A 25,793-nucleotide genomic window follows, 5' to 3' on the forward strand; every position below is an offset into this window, starting at 1 on the left:
GTTTACCGAGAGCATTTGATTCTTCTCTCACTAAAATATCGCATGTTACCAAACTATAGTGTATTATTCTTTTGGACATACAACTTTATATATATATGACATGGCTTCTTAAAATACACTTTTTTGTATTCAAATTTAGACTCTTTATCTCATTGTTCTTCCAAGACTAGATCATTTTATTTTTTTATCCGGATGTCTCATTGATTCAATTAATGTTGAAGGTGACTGATTAAGTCTTATCAAAATTTTTCATCTGTCTATAAGATAAATTATGGAAGCATTATAATAATTACCGACACTATTTTCTTTACGATTTAACCACTGCATGATACTAGCGGAGGTGTTTAGTGTATGATGGAGACGTTAACTCCAGACAGTAATACCCTAAAAATCGATCCCTGAATCTTTTGATCACATAACTATGTATTCCCTATTTATGCTACACCTTGGGACATCACCTTTGCCACCCATAATATGTAATATTGTGGCCCGGATAATAGTGCAGCGGCTAAGTGGTTCAAACTGTTAACAAATAAATATTTAAGAATCGATGGCAATTTCAAAAACGCTGATTGTCATAAATTTTAGAAAAGCAAAAAATGGGTTAGGAGTTCGAATCGAAACATAGCTGGAGTGGGCCCCACGCCATCCTGACAATGAAATTGTTAGGAACAGCTCAGCTTTCACGTGGTACCACTGGGAGGCTTCACGTGACGTCAAACTTTGATGGCTTTTTTTTATTTGCCCCCTCCCCTCTTCAAACTTCGATCCTCCTTTCGAAATACTCCAATTTAAATATATAAAAAGTAGTTGAAAATAACTTTAAAATAATTTTTTTTGAACAAATGATTTTACATATTTGAGTTAAAGATAAAATTATTTAGACAAAACTTCTCATTTCAAATAATAGGGTGTCCTTTTAATTTATTAAACGTATAGGATCATTATATGAGTCGTCCTCAAAATGCGGGGCCCAACGGTTATCGGACTTGAGAGCAATTGTTAGATCGGATTTGAACCAGCCAATTAAATACCCGCTTCCTCGCTGCAGCGCCCTAGGACACGAAGCCCCTTCCTCTTCTTCTGCTTTCTTTCGCTGCTCCAGTCCGGATCTTTAGGGTTTCGTCGCCGGCGTGAGGCGAAGAGAAACGATGAGGGAGATCATAAGCATCCACATCGGCCAGGCCGGGATCCAGGTCGGGAATGCTTGCTGGGAACTCTACTGCCTCGAGCATGGCATCCAGCCGGATGGCATCATGCCCAGGTGATCTCTGTGACTGCATGCATTTTGTTGTTAGATCTTGCGTTTCTGCTCAGTCTCTCTTTGAGTGTGAGTGGAAAAGATTTGGATGTGTTTTTGTCTCTTGCGCAACCAGATCTAGGGTTTTTCTTTCAAATTTGGGTTGGCCTTTTTATGTGGGAAAAGCGTTATATGCTCTTTGGTCTCTGGGACAACGAGATCTATGGCGTTCTGTTAGATTTGGTTTGATTTTGGAAGTCGTTTTAGGAAAAGACGTGTAATTAGTGACCATTAGTCCGAAATCTGTTTTGGATTTCGTCCGTGTAGTATTCTGCTAACATCGGAAGCACGATTTTCTGCGATAGTTTTAGTTGGGAAGATATTTTGTCTTCTTTGTCTAACGTGTTGGTCGTCTTCTTCAGTGATTCTAGTGTAGGAGTGGCGTGCGACGCCTTCAATACATTCTTCAGTGAAACTGGTGCTGGGAAACATGTGCCAAGGGCCATCTTCGTGGATCTGGAGCCGACTGTCATCGATGAAGTTAGAACTGGATCTTATCGCCAACTCTTCCATCCGGAGCAACTCATATCTGGGAAGGAGGATGCTGCAAATAACTTTGCCAGGGGTCATTACACAGGTAGCTATTGTTCTTGGAGCCTCCTTTGTGCCATTAAAACCTCTTGTAACTTTATGATTGTTCTTATGACATGCAGTTGGAAAGGAAATTGTTGATCTGTGCCTTGATCGTGTCCGAAAACTAGCTGACAACTGCACTGGCTTGCAAGGATTTTTAGTCTTCAATGCTGTTGGAGGTGGTACTGGATCTGGTTTGGGATCCCTACTTTTGGAACGACTTTCTGTGGATTATGGCAAAAAATCAAAGCTTGGTTTCACTATCTACCCTTCTCCTCAGGTAGTAAAGAAGTAGTTGTGCAAGCTTACTTAGCTTAAGGTCAAATATCAGGTAGTAAAGAAGTAGTTGTGCAAGCTTACTTAGCTTAAGGTCAAATATCAGGTAGTAAAGAAGTAGTTGTTAGTGCCTACAAATATTTTCATCTTTCAAATTGCTGTCTATATTTTAATTTCATATGGCCTTTGCATTTTGCATTATATCATCTATAAGCTGACAAAGTTTAGTACAGAGCTTGGGATGCTAAAGATATAGCACCTTCTGATATCTTTATAATGGTTCTCAAGTAGTTGTGATCTGGTTAAGGGGATGCCATGTTTATGTGCTTGTATTGGCAATATCAATTCAATTTGCTTTGCCACACCAAACGGTGAACTGCATGTGGAAAATTAAAATCATTCAACTTCTACCTCATTAGCTCCCACCTAACGAGGATTGCATAAAAGCCTTGAGGTTGTATGATTGGCATCCAAGTGAAGGGCACATTTGTGCTTTTGTTTTTTTATTTCAGTAGCTGCATAGCTTGCATTGTGTTTGCCTGTGATTATTGGCCTGGTTTACATGTATTTATTCTGCAATCTGAACTTATCCTTTCGTGTTTATTGGCAGGTGTCTACAGCAGTTGTGGAACCTTACAACAGTGTCCTTTCCACTCACTCTTTGCTTGAGCACACTGATGTTGCAGTTCTATTGGACAATGAGGCCATCTATGATATCTGCAGAAGGTCTCTGGATATTGAGCGACCAACTTATACCAACTTGAACAGACTGATTTCTCAGGTCATATCTTCCTTGACCACATCTCTGAGGTTTGACGGAGCCATTAATGTGGATATTACTGAGTTCCAAACCAATCTTGTCCCGTACCCTAGAATCCATTTCATGCTCTCCTCATATGCCCCTGTCATTTCTGCTGAGAAAGCATACCATGAGCAACTTTCAGTCCCTGAAATCACAAATGCTGTTTTTGAGCCATCCAGCATGATGGCAAAATGCGACCCAAGGCATGGAAAATACATGGCTTGTTGTTTGATGTACCGAGGAGATGTTGTGCCCAAAGATGTCAATGCCGCTGTTGCAACCATTAAGACCAAGAGAACAGTGCAGTTTGTTGATTGGTGAGTTTTATGTTACATGGTGGTGTTTTTGAGAATTTTCCAATACTCTCTAAGATCAAATTTTGATGTTGTACTTTACAATTGACTATTGCTTGTTATGTTTTGTAGGTGCCCTACTGGGTTTAAGTGTGGCATCAACTACCAGCCGCCCACTGTGGTGCCTGGAGGCGATCTAGCCAAGGTCCAGCGAGCTGTGTGCATGATCAGCAACAACACTGCTGTTGCTGAGGTGTTTTCAAGGATCGATCACAAATTTGACCTCATGTATGCTAAGCGAGCCTTTGTTCACTGGTATGTCGGTGAAGGAATGGAAGAAGGTGAGTTCTCAGAAGCACGAGAGGACTTGGCTGCCCTTGAAAAGGACTACGAGGAGGTTGGGGCAGAAGGTGCTGACGATGATGAAGAACCAGAAGATTACTAAATGGTCATGTTCGTTGTACGAGGATTGCGTTTCTAATTTTTTTTTTTGTTTGTGTATTACGTTCTCTTCCATCATGTGGGTTTGTGTTGGTTACTTGGGATTGTTTATGACGTTGTGCCACAAACTGCTAGCGATTCAGTACTATTTGCTATGCCTCGTTGCCACACTTGTTCTCTTCTCATTGTCTTTCTCTAACAATTTGGTTGTAATTGTTCTTTGCTTCTCGTGCTTATTATGCCTTGCTGATTTATTAGATGTGCAAAATAAACTTTCATCCCATGTTTGTACTAGTTTGGTTATATCAGTTAGTTTGTTACTGTAAACGTCTCTTGGATTCACCTTGCTGATATTGAAAAAACATCGTTCAATATTGATGATGGGGTGTCGAAGTTTACAATACATGTTCGAAAAGAAACAACCAAATAGCTAGTTAATTAGTTTGCTGTAAGTGGTGTGGATGTCGTCCCTGTACACATCAAGAGTTCACGTGCTGGAGCTGGCAAGCAACTGGAGCTTGCTCCCGAAGCAGCTTGAGAAAATCAGTGTAGCCTATTTCTGGACTTGTTGTGGCATGCAGCTCGAAAGATCGATAGAATTTATCTCAGCCAAGTTCCCAAGGTCTTAAACAGGCAAGGCTTTTTATTGCAGTCCTTGGGTATTGCTGCTCGAGGTTGAATTACTTGTATCCTTCGCTGCCTTTTTGCTGCATATATCAAGTAAATATATATGTCACTAATCTTCCTTCAGGATCAAGACATTATCAACCACTCAATTCGCACAGAAATTAAATAAATAATTAGTTGAATATATCCAGCATACCGTTTTCAGTTTGTTGGTAGCCTTCGCGAAGCTTGCGCTTTGACATTTCCAGCTTAGATCGAAGCAATGCATCCTGATCAAGACATTTGATCGAATTGTTATAACAAATATAATTATATATAAATTAAGCTAGAAACAACTTGTAACAGCTGATGAACTTACATCTAGAGGCATGTTTGGCAGTAATCTGGGAGGCTCAGGTCGAGCAACAGCAATCTCAGGTTTATGCTCTGTACTGGATGTTCTCTGTAATCTGCCTTGTGGATGTCCTGTGGATGGAGCAATCAGAGGACGCTCTGCAGGTTGATCCTCTGTGAATGCCGGAAGGAACTCCTGATTGCTAGGTACAGGAGGATTCGATGGATCATAGAGTCGTCTTCTAAGAAGAATCTTGCCATTTTCTGAAACGGACACCTTCCAGGTTTCTCGGCTCATCGTATCTGCTTTTTCTTGATCGAAAGCGACATCTGAATGTTTCTGTTCTTCGGACGGAGACGGAGGCAACGAGGGTAATAAAGTTCCAACGCTTTTGACGGCGTTGCCACGGTCAGAGTCCTGCCTCTCGTCGATCACTTTGACGGCGTTGCCACGGCCGTCATCCTTCTTATCCTCGATCGATTTGACGGCGTTTCCACGGCCGTCATCCTCCTCGATCGTTTTGACATCTATCGGTTTGATCGAATTTCCGCGGCCCTCGTCGGCCTTCTCGACGCGGTGAGGCGCGGCGAATAGCATCTGTGCAATCTCATCCCGCCGGCTCTTGAACTCGTCCGGGTGATCGGAGGCAGCGACGCGTATGGCTTGTCGGATGACGTCGAAGATGTCCGAGTCGCCGGCTGCCCGGAAGAAACCCCGCCAGTGGTCGAGCGAGGAGGCCATCGTCGGCGGATTCACGAATTTTTTTCGTGGAAATGACCCTCACTCTCTCACTGTCGTATATATATATATATATAAAATAATAAAATGGGAAAAAGCGCGCGCGGTGGATTAATCAAGATAATAATAATAATAAATAATGTGAGAATTCATTATTATTATTATTTCATTTAAAAAAATATTTTAAAATTATAAGTTTTTAAAAAATTATAAATATATAAAAAAAGTTATACTTAAATTTGTATCTTTTTAGAATATAAGGGAATTAAAAACGCATAATTGTTAGTTATTTTAATATTAAAATTTTCTATTTTATTTTTGTATTACGTTTCTTTCATTCTTTTTATAACTTTCCTTTAATTATTATTATTTGAACATTATAGAAAACGAAAGTAAAATAGATCTGTTTTTTTTTATTTTATATTATCAATAATTTTTTATCAAATATTAATATTATATATATATATATATATATATATATATATATATATATATATATATATATAAATTACATTTTTTAAATTAATTTTATATGTTGGATAATAGTTTTTCATAATGAACGAACAGAGATAATCCAAATGAATTTTTAAATCTTTCTCAAATTTAGGATATAAGAAGCGAATGAATATGCATCTACTTTATAAAAAAAATTGACGAATTTCTTAAAAATCTTACAAGATCAATCCAACTTTTTTTTTCTCTTATAAATGGTCAAAGTTTCCACTGCCTCCATTCATTTTTTTTTTATGCTGATACATTCAAAATAATCATGTATTTATAAAAAAAATATTATCTCAATTCATCCTATTTCATTTATTTTGTATTTATTTCATTATTCCATAATCGAAACAAAAGAGATACACATTACACCATGATTTTAAAAAAGGAGAGAGATATAAAAAAATAACAAATCTATTCACTATCAATAACCGAGATTTGGTGTATAGGGTCAAAAGTTATGTTAGATCAAATATAACTAGAGGTCTGAATATAGAATATGAATTACAATAAAAATCTATAATTTATCATTAATTTTGAAATTGAAAATCAAGTACGCATACGCAAACAAAATTATATAAATATTAAAATTTCACTTTATTATTATTATTCATATCAATTTGTTGCGATGCTGAAACAAATTTTTTTTTTTTTTGTTATCACTTCGAATGGGAAAAACGACCATACCACATACAAGTGTTTAACAGAGTCCTGAAACGAATAAATGTTAATCATACATCAAATATACAAGGCAACCGAACGAGTTAAGTATGCATTTTGAGTTAAAAGGAGAATGGGTTAGGGGAAAAAACAAAAAAAAGAAGAGAGGATTACAACAACAAAAGGCGGTCTTTCTCCCATGATTTATGTGCGTTCCAAGATCTGCTTCATCCCTGAATCAGAAGTTGAGAATCATCAAACATTTTGAATTTTTTGAAACACAATCCATTCTATCAACTCCACATGCAAATCTTGAGATGGTTCTGTTCTCCACCAGTAAAAATGGCGAGGCCAACAAAGACAACATATTTGGAGAGTAAAGTTTTCAGGATAATTTTACTTGGTTTTGATAACGCAGAACGACTTCAGTTCATTTTCACATACCAAATTCGACATCAGTTGTGAAATAATGCCCCGGTGCGAGTTGTCAAATCAAAGAAGAATCACTGAAGCGATATATTTTTTTTTTGAGAAACTTCTGTACAAATTTATTGGCCTGCATATGCCGCCAGTGGAGAGACAACGGATAAGCATTGATTTTCTCTATTGAATGATTGAAACCAGCATCTTAAATTAAAAAGAAAAAAAATGAGTATGTACCCAGTAAAAAAGAGCAGGAGACGTCGTCCAGAGCAATTTTCTACCTTTCAACCTTCTAAAGCATATTCCTGGATCTGCAGGAGACAGGAAACGCAACAAAAAGATCAAACCATTTTCAGCTTACATGTGAACATATAACGACAGTTCAAAAACTTATTGCTTGGATGAAATCATGAAAAAGACGACATTAAACAATTAACAGACCAAATAACGACAGTTTAGATATCTTGGAACGAGGACATTAATGAAGATAGCTTCCAAAAGATTTAACACAAAAATTATGGCAGTAGAGAAGACAATCCTAAGATAGATGTGAGACATCTGGAAATGATAAAAAAAACGCAACTGATATCTGACAGCAATTAGACGCGCCTAAACTAGACAATTAAAACTAGAGAATGGATTGATCTAGTAAGGGTATTTTTAAAGGCAATCAATAAATTATGTAGAAGTATTTAAGAGTTAATTTGATTGTTACTGGCAATGTAACCTAAATAGAACGCATATAGGATAAGATTCATATAGACATTTCAAATAATCAGGGCAACTACAACTAGAGATGATTCAAGGCAGATTTGTATAGCCCCCCATTATTTCAAACATTGCAAGTTCAGTATTCCCTGATCTTAATAAGTCCTTGAATAGCATCTCCTTGTGGTATGAAGAAATGAGTAAAAAGCTGAAAAATCAATACCTCAGTCATATTTTCCTCATGAAAGGAATTAGAACTCCTACAATTTGCGAAATGTGCTCCATCATACCGGAGAATCCTAAGCTTGCCTTCCTGCACTTTGACATAAATAAACTTATAGTAAAGAATGAAAAGAACCAGATCCTAAAGGAATTGACTGAATGATCTCTCCACCTTGGTTCCATAAACTAGACCTCCTCCAACCAAAGGGTGAAAGCATGCTACATTAACCTCATCTTCTGCACTAGGAAGAACTCTCACAAGCTCCATATCTGAAACTCTATAAACCTGTTTATGAAGTATACCAGATCAGAATCCGATGAAAGAAGCAAAAAGGAAGCACTTTGCCAATTGTACTAACACACGAGCAGAAAGGCGTCATTCTCAAGTACATTACAGCAAAAGAAAAAAAAACACAATTAATATAAAAGGTCACATATATATATATACAGGAAATACAAATACCAGAAATCAATAACATTCCTGGTCTCTCTTCCAGTTGAGAACAAAAAATAGAAAAATAAAATTCAAACCAAAAACATGTGCTTCTCAAGATTGGTTAGCCATAATATACAAGCAGCATGGCTGCTATCAAGAATAAAACACAGAAACATCTTATATTCTCTTCCACAAAATAACACCAACGATAATTTGATGGGAATCATGACTTGTTCTTAATATTTATACTTTGTATAGGTGATCAAAGTATATAATTGGTAAAACAAATTTAGTGAGATAAGACAATGACAACTAAAGATAGCAAAATAAATGGATAGGTCAACTTATCCTAAACTTCTTTATATTCTTATAGCTGCTATTCTTGAATATGCTTTGTATTACATATAACATAAGCTCGTGATAGTTATTCAAATTATTATGTGAGTTTGGGCTTAAATCAACCATTAGATACTATCTCTGTATGCCAGATGCATGGTTTTTTTTATCTATAATACAAAGAATATTCCAAACATGTAGAAAAGTAAATTAACAGAATGAAGCAACTAGAAAGAATATGCAAAAAAAAATCAGTAATAGTATTGCAACAAAATTGTATTTTAAAAAGGAACAAATATGTTATACAGTTTATCAAATGTCTTCTGTTTATCACAATTAAATCAGAATATGTTTAACAGAAAAGAATATGGTTTAGTATATGGAAAACCTAATGTCTACTAACATGTTAATATGACTAATTCCTTGAAATTCTCCAATATTTAAATACAAAGAAAAAGTGCCTAATTGAGACACTATAAGCTCTCAGGAGTGTTGCTCTACTCCATCCTTAGAATTTTGATAACATGACAGCTACTTCCTATATAATAATGTAGTGCTGATATACAGCCAGGCCAACTCTGAGTTGTGCTCACCACAGAAGGTATTTGCTAATGTTGACAATTTCAAACACAGTAATGTAGGTACTTTGTCAGAAAGGTGAAGCGTGAAAGGGATTTTAACTTGGTCTGACCCTCCCCATCTAACCCATCAAGGCCTAGTGGCCTTACAAATGAAAGGAAAACCTAGAGCCTGCTTGGAAGGCGGGACTGTGAACAGGCTTTGTACCCAGTTAGGCTCACCCAACTTATTGCCATTTTTACTATAAGATGGGGAATACCATTCTTAGACCACTACTCCATATTTCCCCACATGAGCTATGATTTAGTACATCAGCTCCAATGAGCAGCTTCTGTGGGACACCAAGTGTGGTTCACCTATTAAGGCTGTTGTATATGGGGAAAACAAATTTTATGCGTCTGGTCTAAGGGAATGATTACATCATTAAAGATTTAATGTAAAGGACATTAATCTTATCAACGTGGGACTAAACTCACTATACCATCAACCCTATTAACCAAATACCTCTACTCCTCACCCCTCAAGCAGGAGGATACATACTATGTCCAAGTTGTTCCATAGCTACAAAATCTCTCATAAGAAAAAAATGAATTAGATTTTGTAGACTAAGACGTGAACATGAAAACACAATTAAGCAAAACTTTGAAAATAATTAATGGAGCACATACTTGAGAATCCCTTCAACTTTAAATCAGTAGATCAACAAAGAAAAGATATAAGAGGAAATGTGAAATATAACTAGGATGAAGAGAGATCCTATATACAAATTCTTGAGTGAGCTTGACTGTGCAACCAAACCTAGGTGAGTTTTTTTGTGCATCAAGAAGAAAGTGTCATTGTAGACTTTATGTGGGCAAAGGCCCAGTAGCATGTAGGATGTGGTAGGTGTTTGTGCAGACAGACACCATTTAGGAGGCATATGACAATGTAGTGAATCCCCAGGCGTCATGACCACAAAGACAATACAACCCTGCTTTGTTGCCATCATGGGAGAGAACGACGAGGATGTCGACATCAGTGTGCGAGAATCAGTCTGCGAGGAGGACATTACATGGATGAGCCATCAAGAAGAGTCAAAGGAGATATGTGAGCATCGGGAAGATGGCAACTTCAATCTATGGGGATGCTCGCAGAGCAAGGGCTTACACAAGGTGCTTACACCAAGGAGAAACTTGCATCAAGAAGATGCAAAGTGCATGGCCAATCTGGACAAGGCAAGCATTTAAACAGCAGGATTCACGAATTCAGCAAAGGAAGTAGGAGAGAAGATGTGGATGAACTAACCAAAACATGAAACTAGTTTGAATTAATAGCTTGTGGGTTAGTCCAACAGAATAATAAATGATCAGAAACTAAGTTAAAATTTTAAAATATGGCAAAGGAATGAGTTAAGCTTTGGGAAAATTGAGGGGATCAATTTATTTTACCTCCAAAATTGTGTAGATAGGTACTGCAGTCTCTCCATCAATTACAATGCTCCTTAGAAGAGAATTATGCCGCCGACCATATGCTAATAGTATGTATTCTGATGTAGGTGAAAACTGCATAAAACAACAACAACCAAGCCTTAGAATTGAAAACTGCATAAAACAATTAAAAATATTGATCAGATATATTAAAAATGTATGCATGGTTCACAGGTAAACCAATAAATTGCAGAGGTTATCATGCAAACAAACTTGATTAAACTTATGCATGAATAAATTCTCGAGTAACTGTAGTGCAGGCTCTAAGCTACAACCATATTATACTGTTGTGACCTGCAACCAATGTAATACTTGCTGACTGCTGCTCAACTCCAAGATGTGAGAAGCTTAAAGTGAATATTCTACTCATTCGTACAATCTGCGAGAATATAGTGTACATGGGCTTTTTAGATCTCCTATTCCTTTAATTTATAAGCATACGATGCATATGTCTTTTCCGAATCATAATCCTTAAAGATTAAGGGGTGTTTCCTGTGAGGGAAGGAAATCCAAAAGGAAATAAGATTACAAGAAGATTTCCACAATGACACTATAACAATCCACAAGCAGGCTAAGTACAGATTGCACATGTGCCATGTACACTAAGGACCAAAGCATATGCAATTATAGCAGTTTGATGATTTTGTATCAACATCTACCACAATATCACAAGATTTAGATATTTTCCTACATCCCGCAAATAACTTGCACATTGAACTGCTTATATTTTATTCAAAATATTAAAAAAAGTGATTCCTGTACTGACCTGAATGGATGTGAGACAATGGGCAGCCCTGATTGCCCTTGAAGACAAGATCTTTCCAAAACTACAAAGAACAAGGAAATGAACCATGGGATGTTATCAATAACCGAAGATAATTTACCATATATAAATACTAGGCATACAAGTTTCTGAGACTCTTACGCAGCTGCTTCTAGAGAATAGATGCGAAGCTCATACATAATTTGGTGAGCAGGAATTGGATGTCGTGTAGGTGATGTAGCAAGCCCTGTGCCACCATGTTGCATCTGCGAGTTGAAATTTGGATCACCTTCCAAATGAGGCACCAAACAGGCAACACAAGCTACCAAAAATCGCCCACATGGAGAAAAGTGGGTGCCCATCTCACTGTCAAAATTAGAAGCATCCAATCATCAACAATCATCTGACTAAATACATAAATACAAGGTATTTAACACCCATATACTAACTAGAATAAAAAGTCCGACAAATGAAGTTAAGTGAACTTTCCTCAGCACAGAGTATCACAATAATTAAAATCCATCTCATGAATCTTAACACAGGATCTCATCATTATAAATAGAACTATCACATGAACTTCAACTCAAACATTTTCTATCAGGCATGCACAACAAAAGAAAACTAGAGTAGAGAAGCAAGAAGTTCTAGATTTACATTTCATTATGCTTACTCAAGCCCCTTAAAGTCAGATAGAAAATTACTCAAGGGAAGGATGCATGTTTAAACAGCAGTCAGGTTCAATTTGGAATAGAAAACACATTTATTGTCAGTACAAATGTAAGAATGATGATAAGACTGAGATTTTTTAGTTATGAACTATGCCCATGATGCTGAAGCAATATTAGGGATCCACTAATGCCAATAAGGTCTGTGTGGGACAAGTAAGAAAGTGTTTACACAAGTCAGGAAGCAGAATGATTCAATTCAGTTTCAGGTTTAAGAGTGCTTGAGATAGTGAAACGAGGATATAGAATCATCAAATAAGTGGTAGAGGAGATAGGGTGACAACATAGATGTGACAAATATAAGGCCTTACATAAGTGGCATCTCATTCTTTCCTTTTAATCTCCAATCCAAGTACCATCACCATATCAGATCTCCCTTCTTGATAAACCATACAGCCTAAATAAATACACTTGTAAATGGCACATCGCAGTCCATAAACCAAACCATTAAAACACACAATCCATATTGTCACTACTCTAGTTTAAGAAGCTTCATCCTGTACTAAACAACTGTCACTTGGTACTTGTAGATTGAGAAAAGATTTACTGCCACTAAAGAGTATTATGTTTCCTCCAAAATCACAAATGAGATGTCCAGAAGTCATTAAGAAACATAAACAAAAGTTAAGCAACTTAACCTGCAAAGGACAGCATTTGGTATAGCTAGACGGCATTTATCAGATTCTAAGGTGCTGCATGGGTCTAGAATATCATGGAACCATATTCTCAATTTAACTGTGCAAGGTAATTCAGCTGCTGCAGCTGCAGCTAATGATCTATGAATCTCAGACTCGATACCGTTAGAACCACCATTAGATGCAGCTTCGTCAGTTTGGAAATTAGTTGATAAGGAACCTTCTCCGGAACCTATAACAGCCATCTGGCGAGAACGTGATCGTTGGCGAGAACCTGATCGGCCAGATACCCTAGACTGGCTAACAGCAGTTGCCATTGTCAGAGTAGTTGAATCAATATTCTGTGGCTCGGGCAACTCAGATGTCAACAAACCAGAACTGGCTAGATGAAGAGCCATTGAGTTCCCTTGTAAAGCACTGTCAACTGGTAATGATGTATGCATGCTAGCATGAGTTTGACCAATCAACCAACCTTGCAGGAAAGGTAACTCCCAGTATGCTGGATCACTGGAAGGAATAACGTGATGAAAGTGTCCACTGTCTATATTTCTGAAGGTCGTCTGTATGTCAGCCCGTCGGAAGGAGCTTGTGGAAACTGAGGCAGGAGGTTCATCTAAACCCAACCTGGACTGCCATATAGGATTGTGCACGGCCACATTAGACTCGGGTACATTGAATGAAGCATCCATCCTCTCAGCAGAACCAGAGCTTGTTGGGTGCAATCCTAATGTAGCCTGTACCTCAGTGGTTTCAATTGTTTCTGTGATTGGAGACATCATCGCCTCAGTTCCAGCCAAAAAAGAATCAGCAATTACACCCTCATTCACAGCGTTTGAAGCAGAATCTATATCCATAGGACTTATAGTATTCTCGCTATGGTTTTGGAAATCTGGACTCTGTCGACCAGTGAGATGAGAAGAAGATTCTAATCTTTGTGCAGCACTTCCCGAGCTACTAGTCCTCCCACTCTGCTCAGGCACATCAGTTACAAGGTTGTAAGAACAAGTGAAAGGTGTAAAAGAAATTTCAGTTGCAAATGTAGACATACATTTCTGTCCCTGTTTGCAAAGACAATGGCTGGAGGGGGATAGTGTAAATAACCAGATGATGTTGCAACAGTCAATGGTGAATCAGGAGAATCAAGATCATTAACCTGCAAAAATTATAAAATTAAGAAAGAAGAAATTATAAACATGCAAAAGTATATAAATGACATAATGTAACCTCAGCTGTTAACAAAAAAGGAGCAGCCTGTGGATGGAAATGAACAGCCCTCAAAGAACGACGGGTCTTTAGCACAATTGTAGGTGAGGATGCCTCTCCTTTTTTCTTGTAGTTCCATATGTAAAGCTAACATGTATTTTAGGATTGTTTAAACATAGATTCAATACCTTCATAAAATATACCAAAATCAAAGAAAGATTAATCATAAATGACAGGAAAGAAACTTACTTTATGACCTGAAGCAACGGCAAGGAACTCTCCTTGAGCATGGAAAGCAATAGAGGCAATTGGGCGATCTGCAAACATAAATAATATTCAAACATGTCTATCAATACCTTTAATAGGCTTAAACGATGATACGGCATTAATAGAAATGGATCAAACTAAACAATAATGATTATTGCATAGCAAGGCATAAATAGGAGTTTTGGCGGAATAAATTACAAAAGTCACGTGACCCTATACAGCTAGAAGTTTGTGCATCCCAAAGACGAACTTCATGATCCAAACTGCCACTGGCAAGTATATCCGAGTACAATGGATGGAACCGAACCTGAAGAAAAAAGTGAAAAAGAAATGAATGGTAAGAGAATGATTACTCTCTAGAGCTTCATAGATTACAACAACAACAACCAAGCCTTATCCCACTAGATGATCACAAGGTGTTGAAAATATGAAGATTGACAAATCAAGATCTTGATGTGTGGAGCATATGGGTTTAAGAAAACTGTCTCAATATGTGTAGTAAACCCATTGTAAGTGGAAAAAGAACAATACATTTGGATAGAAAATAACATGAGAGAATTTGGAAACCACAACGGTATTATATGGCAATAAATTTACAATGCTAGCAAGTATATAGATACACATAGCTAGCAAGTATATAGATACACATACCACCCAAGGTGTTCGCCGATGGCCACTTAGCACCTTTATACATTTTCCAGTTTGGCAATCAACTATCTTAACAGTATGGTCACCACTGCAAGGATTTAGCAAGTCAAGATATTAACTGAAAAACAAAGTAGAGCAAGAGACATCAACTTACTGGGTGGAAGCAAGTATTTTTCCATCAGAACTAAATGCTGCCGCAATGGTGGACCTCGGAGGTGGCACAAGTGGGCAATACTTGGCTGACAAATGATGCAACGACTCTGCCTCTACCCTGAGCATATAATTTGCCACATGAACATTAAGAGCTGAGTTTGACAGATAACGTTGACCATTTCTTCCAATGGCTAAAAACAAAATTACGAATAATTGAATCTTATTGTAGGTTTCAAGACAATAAGCAATAAGCCAAATAATGCACAGAATGATAATTGAAGATTAATTTACCAAGACATCAAAGCATGTTTAACATCTATGTTACATCTTGGCCCACCACAATCAGCTCTACAGACTAAACCTTCTCCCCAAAGCCGCTTCCTACTATTCTTTGCTCGAGGAGAAATCTCTCTCCATGCCAACAGCTGGGAAACATTTTTATGACTGGAGAAAAGAAAAAATGTATCAATCAGAAGGCTTAGGATTCGAGAAATAAATAAGGGAACAGATAAGAAGTTCATAGATTAAATATACTAAAATAGATAAAGTAAATTATTCCCTGATAGACTAGCATGCTGTTCTAGAACGGTAGACTATTATAGAAATCTCAAATTCTTGATGACAGATATCACACCTCAGTTATCCGTATCAAATTAATGATGGCATCACATGGCATGATTAACAATCAATATTAGCAATCATGCAAAGTAGAGATGTAGAAACGATAAACACAACCTGTGATTTTATTATTATTATGTTAGAATACTAGCATGCTTGAGCTAGACTCAGGGGGTCATGTTATTTTTTAACAAACAGTTAGGTAAAGGTTTGTGGTGGGTTTGATCTAGTTTTAAATTAAGCCACCTTTGCATTCCAGAGCATAGGATCTCATCAAACTATGATCTGATCCTATGTTACCTCACCATAAAAAAAAATAAAAATAAATAAACTTACATTAGTTTGAGAATTTTAAAATTTGTGATTCAGGGAAAAAAATTGACATATTTTTCATAGCACATCAAATGACAATATGATTTATGATATGTTATTTAACATGAGGCAAATTTTGAATTTTTCCTAATAATAGTATATATTGAAAGTTAATAAATAAACATAAATACACTCACACATTCTAAATAACAAATATTTTTTAGGGTCATTAGATCTAGCGTGTCATCATAGGATCTCATTCCATGAATCTTTTACAATTCATAGGTAGAATCTCGATCCTGATATCCTTAGCACCATCATTTATATTCATTAGAATATTTTGGAGTTAAATGCGGGTGAAATATTTTGGCTTCAAGAATAGTATGTATTCTAGTTTATATTTACAGGATTGTGTGTATCCAATTTCAGTTGATAAGAAGTCTGACATGCTCTTGAAAGCATCATGTCATATATGAAGTCCCAACACAACACTCTTTAAAGAAAGATTTTTTGTATGAGGTCTCTCCAAATCTAGTAAGTCGAAACATTATTGGGATTTTCAAGGGGTGGCTCACCTTACAAATCAATATCAATGGATTGTGGAGTAGGAACTAGAATTTTGAATGTAAAATGTCTTGTGTTGGCATTGTGATTTTTGTGTTTATAAGTTTATTATTTTAGCTGCATTTAATGAATTTATTTAGCCTTATAAAATTATACAAGAGAAATCATATTTCCTAATTTGCAAGTCAGAGGCGCTATTGTAATCCCCCACCCCCAGCACACCCACACTCGCCCCAGCACTTCAGTTGTCATCACTAATCCTTAACAATAAACACATTTCTATGATTTCTATGCATTTTTTAATATTCTTATATTATTCTAATCATTTAAACTTAATTATCTTGAAATTCTATTTTTGTGTAACACAATAATCTCACATATACTCTTGAATATGTTTTATTGTTATGTATGATAGAATCATTGATACTTTAGAGTAAGAATGACCTGTATATTATTTTACTTGCTCACATAATTATTAATGATTCTCCCTCAGGATAAGAGAAGGGTTTATGAAAAAAAGTGTTATGCGTAAATTGTAAAAAAAACAACTCTCAGATTCACCACGCCACTATGAGGAAGGAGCCAGATGATCTTTATCAAATATGAACTTGTAATAGCTTGAGGTCAAGCACCGTATGCATAAATTCTTCATGAAGAAGATTTAAGTGAGCTATTTTTTATAGCTGTTTATGAGAAATATAACTATAAAATATTGAGCTACCTTGTCAGATTACTTGTGGCATTATCAACATTGGATAATTGCAAGGAAGGTAACACTAGACAGTGAGCTAGAATCTTCAAAAAAAAAAAAAAAAATTAAGTGCAATCATATCGATAGCTTATAATCACGAATACTAATGGAACTAGCTAAGTTAAATTTTAGCAAAGAGATACCAATGTACAGGATTCACTCGAATTAATGAAACTATAGAAATTCTCAAGTTACAATTCTTATTATTTGTAATTATTGTATTGATATGTTTTTTTTAGTTGGCACCAGGTATCCAGCTCTTCGAACCGACTAATCCTAAGGGTGACCGGCCTGACCCACGGAAGTTTTCCACTGGTCACCAGGATAAATCCCCTAAGATTTGAACCTTAGATCCCTTGGTTAATCGTTGGAGGGCCTAACCATTACACCATTGCCCATGCTTTGTCGTCTTATTATGTATTATTAACACACTAGTAAATCTGCTTACACACAATTCACCTTCCACCACTTATCTACCATATGGATCTTTTAACTTGTATGAGTATATTATTCAGATGAAAAATGATTTGGCCAGGTTTATATTATTCCAAGTAAAATAGATTTAGCCAAGTGGAAGAATGCTCAATACAGTTTTCAAATTCTAAAAAGTGATGCATACACATCCCTAAACAATTTTTAGTAGTTAAGAGTCAGAAAAAAACTCTAACGAACAGAAATCACTAGAAGATAAAACCAATAATTTTGCTTCCTTTTTTATTTTAACTTTGAATATCAGGAGGCATAGCATATGTCACAATTACAGAGAATAGGATGCTGAACTGCAGGAATAGCTAGGGATGACAACTATCAAACATTTAGAATCACAAGAGGAAATGATAGTAAATTCACAATATGGCCTATGATCAATGAAATATTTCCTTACCTGGCCAAAAATAAACCGTCTCGATTGGATTGTGAGGTTGAAGATGAGAAATAAGAATCATCTAGCCGAGATCTAGCCATTTCATCTTTTAACATTCTGTCCTGCTTCAAATAAGTCAACAATGCCAAATGAAATCTGAACCAACTAACTCAAATAACAGCTGACAATTAACGCTTAAGATGTTCAAAATCTGAAAATATATAATAGAGAAGAATCAAGTTTTAGTCTCCCACATGAATTATGAAAGAGTTAAAAAATGAACAGAGAAACCAGTATGGGATTCTGTTAGTTTAGAGATCCCACTCGAAACATGCATCAAAAACATGTAGATGACCGGTCTGATATGAAATTCCGCAATATAAACAATTTCCCCCGCAAGTATAGTAAGATCTATAGAGTTAATCATCACCATCGTTCTCACCGGCATCAATAAGACCACGACGTTATCCCCCAAATGAAATTCCTACCATAGCAAATCCAACATGACACAAAAAAAAAAAAAAAGGAAAAAAGAACAGACAAAAAAAATGAATTTTTCTATTAGATCTCTCAATAAAATCCTTACGCAAAGGAAATTCCGCGGCAACAATCCCAGGTCTCGTCAAGAAAGCAGCAACTCAACCGAACTTCCAAGAGGACAAGAACCCAGGAGTGGCCGAAGCAAGAGCCACAATTCGCCCTAATTACCACGGAACCTGACTATCGAAAACCAGAATTAGATAAATGAGGAGCGATGAACGGATCTCATTACCAATCAAATAGGATAAAAGGAACAACCAAATCCAGCTCAGCGCAGATCCAACAAACGCCGATGATCCAGGCAGATCCCTTCTCTAATCAATGCGGCAAAAACTCTCCAAATTGCTCTCCTAATTCCTGCGTCTCGCTGCGAAGAGGAACTAGGGCTCCCAACCAGGGCACATATAAACGAAAAGAGATCTCCTTTTACCGGAGAATTCGCGAAGACTAAACTAAATAAACCAAGGAGAGCTGGCGTGGCTCCGACTTCGACAAAGCGCCGACGATTTCGACCTTCCGATCTAGATCGGACAGTAACGAATGAGCCGGATAGATAGTTTGCCGAGCACCGGGCGAAGACGCGACGCGACGTGTGTGCGAACCCGATCGAACCGGAACCGGAACCGGAACCGGAACCGGAACCGGCCAGGATGGTTCGCGACGGCTCCTCGACCGAGAGGTGGACCGAAGGAAGCAAACGCTGACGAACGACTGCTGTAATCCTAATCCGCGTGCTGGACTTAGTGACTTTGACTATAGCACTGTTTATTGTGGGGAAAAAAACATTCCGATAATGAAATTATAATATAAATAAATATGTATACACGTACGAAAGCTACTATGCCCGCCTCCCTCCCCTCGACTGCTCTCCAACCGAAATAAAATATATTAAATCACATTAGATTTAAAAATAATTGATACTTATTTATCTTATGAACGATTAATATTTTATTTATCTTACTAAATCGAAATAAAATATACTAAATCACATTAGATTTAAAAATAATTAATACTTATTTATCTTATGCACAATTGATATTTTACTTATCTTACTAAATTGAAATAAAATATACTAAATTATATTAGATTAAAAGTAATTGATACTTATTTATCTTATGAACGGTTGATATTTTATTTATCTTATTAGGGTCGGTCCTAAATATTCTATATTAATTTTAAAAATAATAAAATGAAGACTATAAAAAATAATTTTATTAACCGAATACATAAATTGAGAATTTTAATAATGAAGAATATTATAATTATAATAAATATATATATACACATATGAAGTAACTATGTTGTGCCCACCTCCCCCTTCCTCCACTGCACTCCAACCGAAATAAAATATACTAAATCATATTAGATTTAAAAATAATTGATATTCTATCTATCTTATGAACGGTTGATATTTTATTATCTTACTAAGGTCGGTCCTAAACTTAAAAGGTCTCGTAAAAAAATAGATTCTATATTAATTTTTAAAATAATAAAATGAATAATATAAAAAATCATTTTATTAACCGAATACATAAATTAAGATTTTTAATAATGAAAAATATTATAATTATAATTTGCATTGTTAATAATCGGTATCATTACATCATATAAAACCAAAAATAACTATTACCATTAAGTATAAAAAAAATTAATCTTCTTACATTTTTATCTGTAAAGTCATTAATTAATTTTTCATAATTAAATTTTTTTAAAAATTCACTGTCAATATCTCAAATAAGATTTCAACGACTTCAATTTAGAAAAATTTCTTTTTAATAGATGTAATAGTTACCAAAATAATCAATAATATCCTGTATACAATGAATGAATTCGGAAAACAATTCATTCTTTGTAAAAAAAAAAATTATGGAGCGTTTGGTTTGTTTGTATTTTTATTTTCAGAAAATCACATTTTTCAATTTTTTAGAAAATGACTTTTCCTCATTTTCCATTTTCTTAGAAAATGCTCTATTTTTTTCTAAGAAACGAACGTGGAAAATACGAACCAAATGCATTTTTCATTTTCTCAAAAAATAAAAATAGAAAATAACATGGAAAATACAAACCAAACGCTTTCTTAGTATTTCACTTTTTATTTTTATTTCCTTTGATAGAATATATTGTATGATTTTCAGTTTTTTAAATAAGTCATTTCCATCCAAATTTGAAACATCTTGTCTTGTACTCTCTTTTCTTGATAGTTTTCATTCAAGATTCTTGCAACAAACTTTCAAGTCTTCATCAATCAATAAACTCAACTTTTCAACTGTGAAAAAGAATCCAAAAAGATTTTCATATTGTCATATTGCTTAAACCTTTCTTCAATGACCCGAGTGTTTGATCTACTATATGTAAGAAATAATGAACTCTAAAAGTTTCCTCGGCAAATTCTTGAGGTATTTTGAAAGACTCACATGTAACCTCATCAAATTGTCTTTTTCTATATATTTGTCTCTTTTCAGGAAAAATAGGATCAATCTCAATTGTTGAAGCAAGTTTTTCTACTGTATTGATGGCTTGTCCATATTAGATTATTTGTACTCTTCAAAAGAAGTAATTAGCTCCTTAATGTTGGTTATAGCAATGTCAATAAGCATGCTTTTATATTGTAAGTCTTTGCTAATAATGTTAACTTTACCCAATATGTCATACTAAATAATCATATCCACTAAAAACTCAAAATTTCTAAGTTCAAATGTTGTTAAAGACTTAACTTCACTTCTTATTTTAGAGTCGGTGTCTTTTTCTTCTGCAACTTAAAGTAAAGCTTCTCTAATTTGTTGAGCTTGAAGTACAACTATTTTCACACTTTCAATACAGCTTTCACATCGAGTGATTGGCAATGACTTGAGAGTTAAACATTTTATCGTCACATGATCTATTAAAATCCTACACCTCTTTATAGAATAAGAACATATTGTATAAATTCATTATACTACTCCCAAAAAAAATCTTTCGCTTTTCCTTAGGAATTTGCAATGTTACAAAGGGTTAAATTCCAACAATGACAACCACATGGAGTGTATAATACTCCAGGATTTATATCCAATAATTTTTTTTGTACTTGGTGTCTTCCTTTCATGGATTACCTTGGTGTCTTCCTTTCATATTTATCCCATTATCATATCCCTACCCTCTCACATTATCAATATCAAGATTAAAAATTTTCAACATATTTTTGTAGTTCTTCAAACAACTCTTGTCTTGTTGTATCATCTACTTTCAAAAATCCCAAAAAGTATTCTTCTACTTTCATTGCACTTGTAGAATTATCAACACATCTTATAACTAAAGTCATTTACTCTTGGTTACTAACATTAGGAGTGCAATCAAGTTTTACATAAAAGAACTTAGGGGGTGCTTGCTTCCCGAAAAGGAATGAGAATGAGAATGATAGAAGTGGAGAATGTGAATGGAGGGATTTTCATTCTCCCTATTTTGCTAAGTAATGTTCCATTACCATGTTTGGGGAATTAAATTCGTGGGACCCACCACCAATTCCCCAAACCAAGCACTAAGTTTTCATTCCTTCACTATTCCCCACTCTTATACCATCCAGCCAAGCACCCCTTTAGCTTTTTTAATATTTTGAAGAATAGAACTCTTGATTTCAGAGCTAACAAACATATAAACTCATTCTGAATTTTGTGGTTAAGATAATGATGATATGTATTTCTTTCAAGATGTTCCTTCATAACTAAGCCGGAGCCCCACCGGCAATCATCTCAATAGCAACCATAGAGTTACCATTGTTATTATCATAAATCTTTTCATTACTACTAGGAAATGCTATGTTTTGTTTAACTAAATACAAATTATGATAATATATATATATACACACACACACATCAAGTTGTTATTGTACACCTATCTCCCTCGGCATGCCTCTGCTGCCCTCCAACCGAAATAAAATATGCTAAATCACATTAGATTTACAAATGGTTGATACCCTACTTATCTTATGAATGATTGATATCTTACTTATCTTATCAGGGCCGATCCTAAATTTTGAAGGGTCTGAAAAAAAAATTAAGCCTATATTAATTTTAAAAATAATAAAATAGATACTATAAAAAAAATTATTAACGGAATGTATAGATACTATTAATTATAATCTGCATTGTTAATAATCAGTATCATTACATTATAGAAAATGGGGGAAAAAATAACTATTGCCATTAAGTATAAAAATTGATCTTCTTGTATTTTTATTTGTAAAGTCATCAATCAATTTTTTATAATTATGTTTTTTTATAAACTCACTTTTAATCGAAATTATAGCTAATGTATTCAATCTTATTTGGGTCATGGTTAATCTCAAACAAGATTTTAACACCTTTAATTTAGAAAACTTCTTTTTACAGATGTAACAATCACTGAAATAATCAATAATATCCTGTATATAATGAATAAATTTAGGAAACAATTCATTCTTTATAAAAAATTATTTCACTGGGTTGTTTTTGTTTTCTTTGGTAGAATATGTTGTATGTGTTAGTTAGAGCCCTAGAGCCAATCATTTGATGATTGTATTATGCACTCATTGTATCATATTTCTTATATATAAAGGCATTTGGTTTTTGGTTATTATGCTTACTTGTATTGGTGCCAAATAAACTAAGTATAATAGCGTCCTTGAGTAGAGGGTTCTTACCTATATCAATTGGTCAGTTGAACCGATAGTGAGATGATATAGGGAACACTACTCTTAATCATTCCTAGTCGAGTATTAACATTCAGGGACAATGTTAATGCGACGAAACTAGCATGTAGGTCAACTCGATGACTTGATCTCACAAGTCATGGATATAGAGATATCAAGTTGACACATGGGTATGCATTGGAGAATGTATACTGAATGACCCGCCATGAGAAGTATCATGGATCGTTATATGAGTGTCATATACTTTCTCATGTGACTATTAGTATGACTACTAGTCCTTAGACCTGAAGTCACCATGGTTCCCTACATAAGGAGTTATGCACTTTGATTTCGTCAAACGTCACCCGTAACTCGGTGGACTATAAAAGCGATTACTGGGTATGTAACAAATTATGCGGAGGGATGTGAGTGATGTAGATGGGATCTATCCCTCCTATATGACGAGAGTGACATCGATATTCTTGATAGAGTGAGACCACGAAGTGCATGGTCATGCCCAAATGAGTCAATATGAGATATTGAGCTCATTTGATTTAGTGAGTCTACTTGGAGTTCAAGATTTAGATTGGTCAGAGGATGACACGGTCTATGCCTCACATTGATCAATTTAGATGTCTAGGATAGAAGGACATTTGTCATATATTGTGAGGAGTCACAATTAGTAGTCACAAGGTGATGTTGGATCTCAACATTCTTGTAACTTGGGTAGTAATGATGTGTTGCTAGATACCGCTCATTACTTATGCTCCTAAATGAGTTTAGGGGCATTGCCAACGTTGCAAGAACCTATAAGGTCACACACTAAGGATAATTAGATGGAGATTAGGTTCATATGATGAACCAAGAGGATTAGATTCATGTGATGAATCGAATTGGATTAAGAGTAATCCTAATTGGGCTAATTGAGTTGGACTCAAGTTGATTCATGTATTCAATGAGTCTAATTTAGATTATGACTCATTGAATCAATTTAATTAAATGAATAAGATTCATTATATTAAATTGGCTTGAATTAAATGGTTGGATTAGATCAACCATGAGAGAAATCAAGTCAAGTTTGACTTGACTTGAGAGGAAGAGGAAGAGTCAAGTTTGACTTGACTTTATGCCACATCATTTGTGACTTGCCATTAAGTGGACAATGATGATGTGCCACATCATCATAGTTAACATATGTGTGTGCCACCTAATGGAGGTTACAAATTCCCTTTGCTTTAATGTGGCCGGCCACATTAATGAGAGGAGTTACACTTTGTTGTGGCCAGCTACTAAGGAGAATGAATGGGATTTATTTTCATTCAAGGCAATTTTGATTCCATCTTCTTCCTTGCTCTCTCTTCTTGCTCTCCCTCTCCTCATCTTGCTGAGACCTTCTTGGAGTGCTAGCACACTCTAAGGTTCTCCCTCCATCGAGTTGTTCATGTGGATACTTCTAGAGGGTTGTCTACTTTGACAATCTTGAGATCTGGCACCTTGGATGAGCGGGATTCGCGAAAGGCACGCATCAAGGGTAAAACTCGTACTCTAATGTAGATCTAGAGTTTGTAAACTCGTACTCGTAAGTTTTTAGAAAGTTTTATTCTTCGCACGGATCCGGTGGTGGGGGTTTCGGGGTTTTCGTGACGCAGAAAAGCAGTGTTCGCGGCCCGAAAAACCCAACAGTGGTATCAGAGCCACGTGCGAAGACTTGTACGAGTTTAGTTTGCATTTTTATGAAAAATATAGATTCTATAACATTTTGTAATTTTATGATTTTTAGAGTTTTTATGGGTATTTTTCTCGTAGAAGCGAAGCACAAGTATTTCGACACTTGTAGGCTTCGACTACCGAGAAGATTTTTCCGAAACGGTAAGGTTTCACCCCAAAACTTTTTGGGATAGTGGGCTAAGGCGCTGTAGGATCGCTTAGGGACACTCGCGATGGTTAGATCGCAGGTAGGGGCACTACCCCTGGCCCCGCAAGGGGATTCGTTCTGCGATTGCGCCCGAAAACCGCTAAATGAGACCGTCGGAAAATTTTTACTCATAAAAATTGTAAAAATTATGGAAAAATTACAGAAAATTATGAAAATATATAATTTAGAATTATATATTATTTTTGTGATAGTCATGGCCCAAAAAGACCCAATTGGATTGATATATTTGTGTTGTAATTCATATTACAGCCTACGTGTCGTCATTTGTATTGTGTGTGCTGTATATTTGATACGCGACTTGCGCGTCGTGCCTTTCTCCATTTATTCTTGTTGTAAATTAGTTTAGACTCGAATGTAACTCGAGTTTCAAAATTGTAATGTACAAAATTGGAGCGGTGGAAGGTCCACTCGAGACGGAGTTACGAGGAAGGCGCGAGCAACACAAGGTGGTCAAAGGGAGGA

At 35.7% G+C, this 25,793-nt stretch overlaps 2 protein-coding genes across 8 annotated transcripts; one reads left to right on the top strand and one right to left on the bottom strand.

The window, feature by feature from the left end:
- The first annotated feature begins 1,034 nt into the window (after window positions 1-1,034).
- On the top strand, window positions 1,035-3,855 carry LOC121995978 (tubulin alpha-3 chain-like). The gene is made up of 5 exons (XM_042549768.1): window positions 1,035-1,264; window positions 1,663-1,877; window positions 1,954-2,153; window positions 2,760-3,268; window positions 3,377-3,855. The coding sequence occupies exons 1-5, from the start codon at window positions 1,152-1,154 to the stop codon at window positions 3,687-3,689; spliced, it is 1,350 nt and encodes a 449-aa protein (XP_042405702.1). The 5' UTR covers window positions 1,035-1,151; the 3' UTR covers window positions 3,690-3,855.
- Window positions 3,856-6,579: 2,724 nt separating this feature from the next.
- Window positions 6,580-19,197, bottom strand: LOC121995979. 7 transcript variants are annotated; one of them, XR_006115951.1, is made up of 19 exons: window positions 19,012-19,197; window positions 18,800-18,929; window positions 18,235-18,335; window positions 15,398-15,550; window positions 15,108-15,224; window positions 14,957-15,041; window positions 14,504-14,612; window positions 14,288-14,355; window positions 14,060-14,185; window positions 13,884-13,988; window positions 12,839-13,803; window positions 11,638-11,841; window positions 11,479-11,539; window positions 10,674-10,787; window positions 8,068-8,181; window positions 7,897-7,986; window positions 7,203-7,276; window positions 6,987-7,098; window positions 6,580-6,775 (listed from the first exon to the last, which is right to left on the bottom strand). XR_006115951.1 is itself a non-coding variant. In XM_042549769.1 (18 exons), exons 3-17 carry the CDS (start codon window positions 18,327-18,329, stop codon window positions 7,250-7,252), a joined length of 2,433 nt encoding a protein of 810 aa, XP_042405703.1. In that variant the 5' UTR covers window positions 18,330-18,335; window positions 18,800-18,929; window positions 19,012-19,197; the 3' UTR covers window positions 6,580-7,098; window positions 7,203-7,249. The 7 variants fall into 7 exon arrangements, 5 of the variants coding, with proteins under 5 accessions (XP_042405703.1, XP_042405707.1, XP_042405704.1 ...); XR_006115950.1 differs by having other exon boundaries at window positions 6,580-6,865; XM_042549769.1 differs by having other exon boundaries at window positions 6,580-7,098.
- Between the last annotated feature and the right edge of the window lie 6,596 nt (window positions 19,198-25,793).

Source organism: Zingiber officinale, chromosome 6A, assembly GCF_018446385.1.
Source record: "Zingiber officinale cultivar Zhangliang chromosome 6A, Zo_v1.1, whole genome shotgun sequence".
Lineage (NCBI taxonomy): Eukaryota > Viridiplantae > Streptophyta > Magnoliopsida > Zingiberales > Zingiberaceae > Zingiber > Zingiber officinale.

Coding starts and splice junctions, on each gene's coding strand:
- LOC121995978 (XM_042549768.1), top strand. CDS start 1,152: ATGAGGGAGATCATAAGCATCCACATCGGCCAGGCCGGGATCCAGGTC. Junction 1,878..1,953: donor TGCCAGGGGTCATTACACAG/GTAGCTATTGTT, acceptor TATGACATGCAG/TTGGAAAGGAAATTGTTGAT. Junction 2,154..2,759: donor CTATCTACCCTTCTCCTCAG/GTAGTAAAGAAG, acceptor GTTTATTGGCAG/GTGTCTACAGCAGTTGTGGA.
- LOC121995979 (XM_042549769.1), bottom strand. CDS start 18,329: ATGTTAAAAGATGAAATGGCTAGATCTCGGCTAGATGATTCTTATTTC. Junction 13,989..14,059: donor CTTTTTTGTTAACAGCTGAG/GTTACATTATGT, acceptor TAATTTTTGCAG/GTTAATGATCTTGATTCTCC. Junction 7,987..8,067: donor GTCTAGTTTATGGAACCAAG/GTGGAGAGATCA, acceptor GTCAAAGTGCAG/GAAGGCAAGCTTAGGATTCT.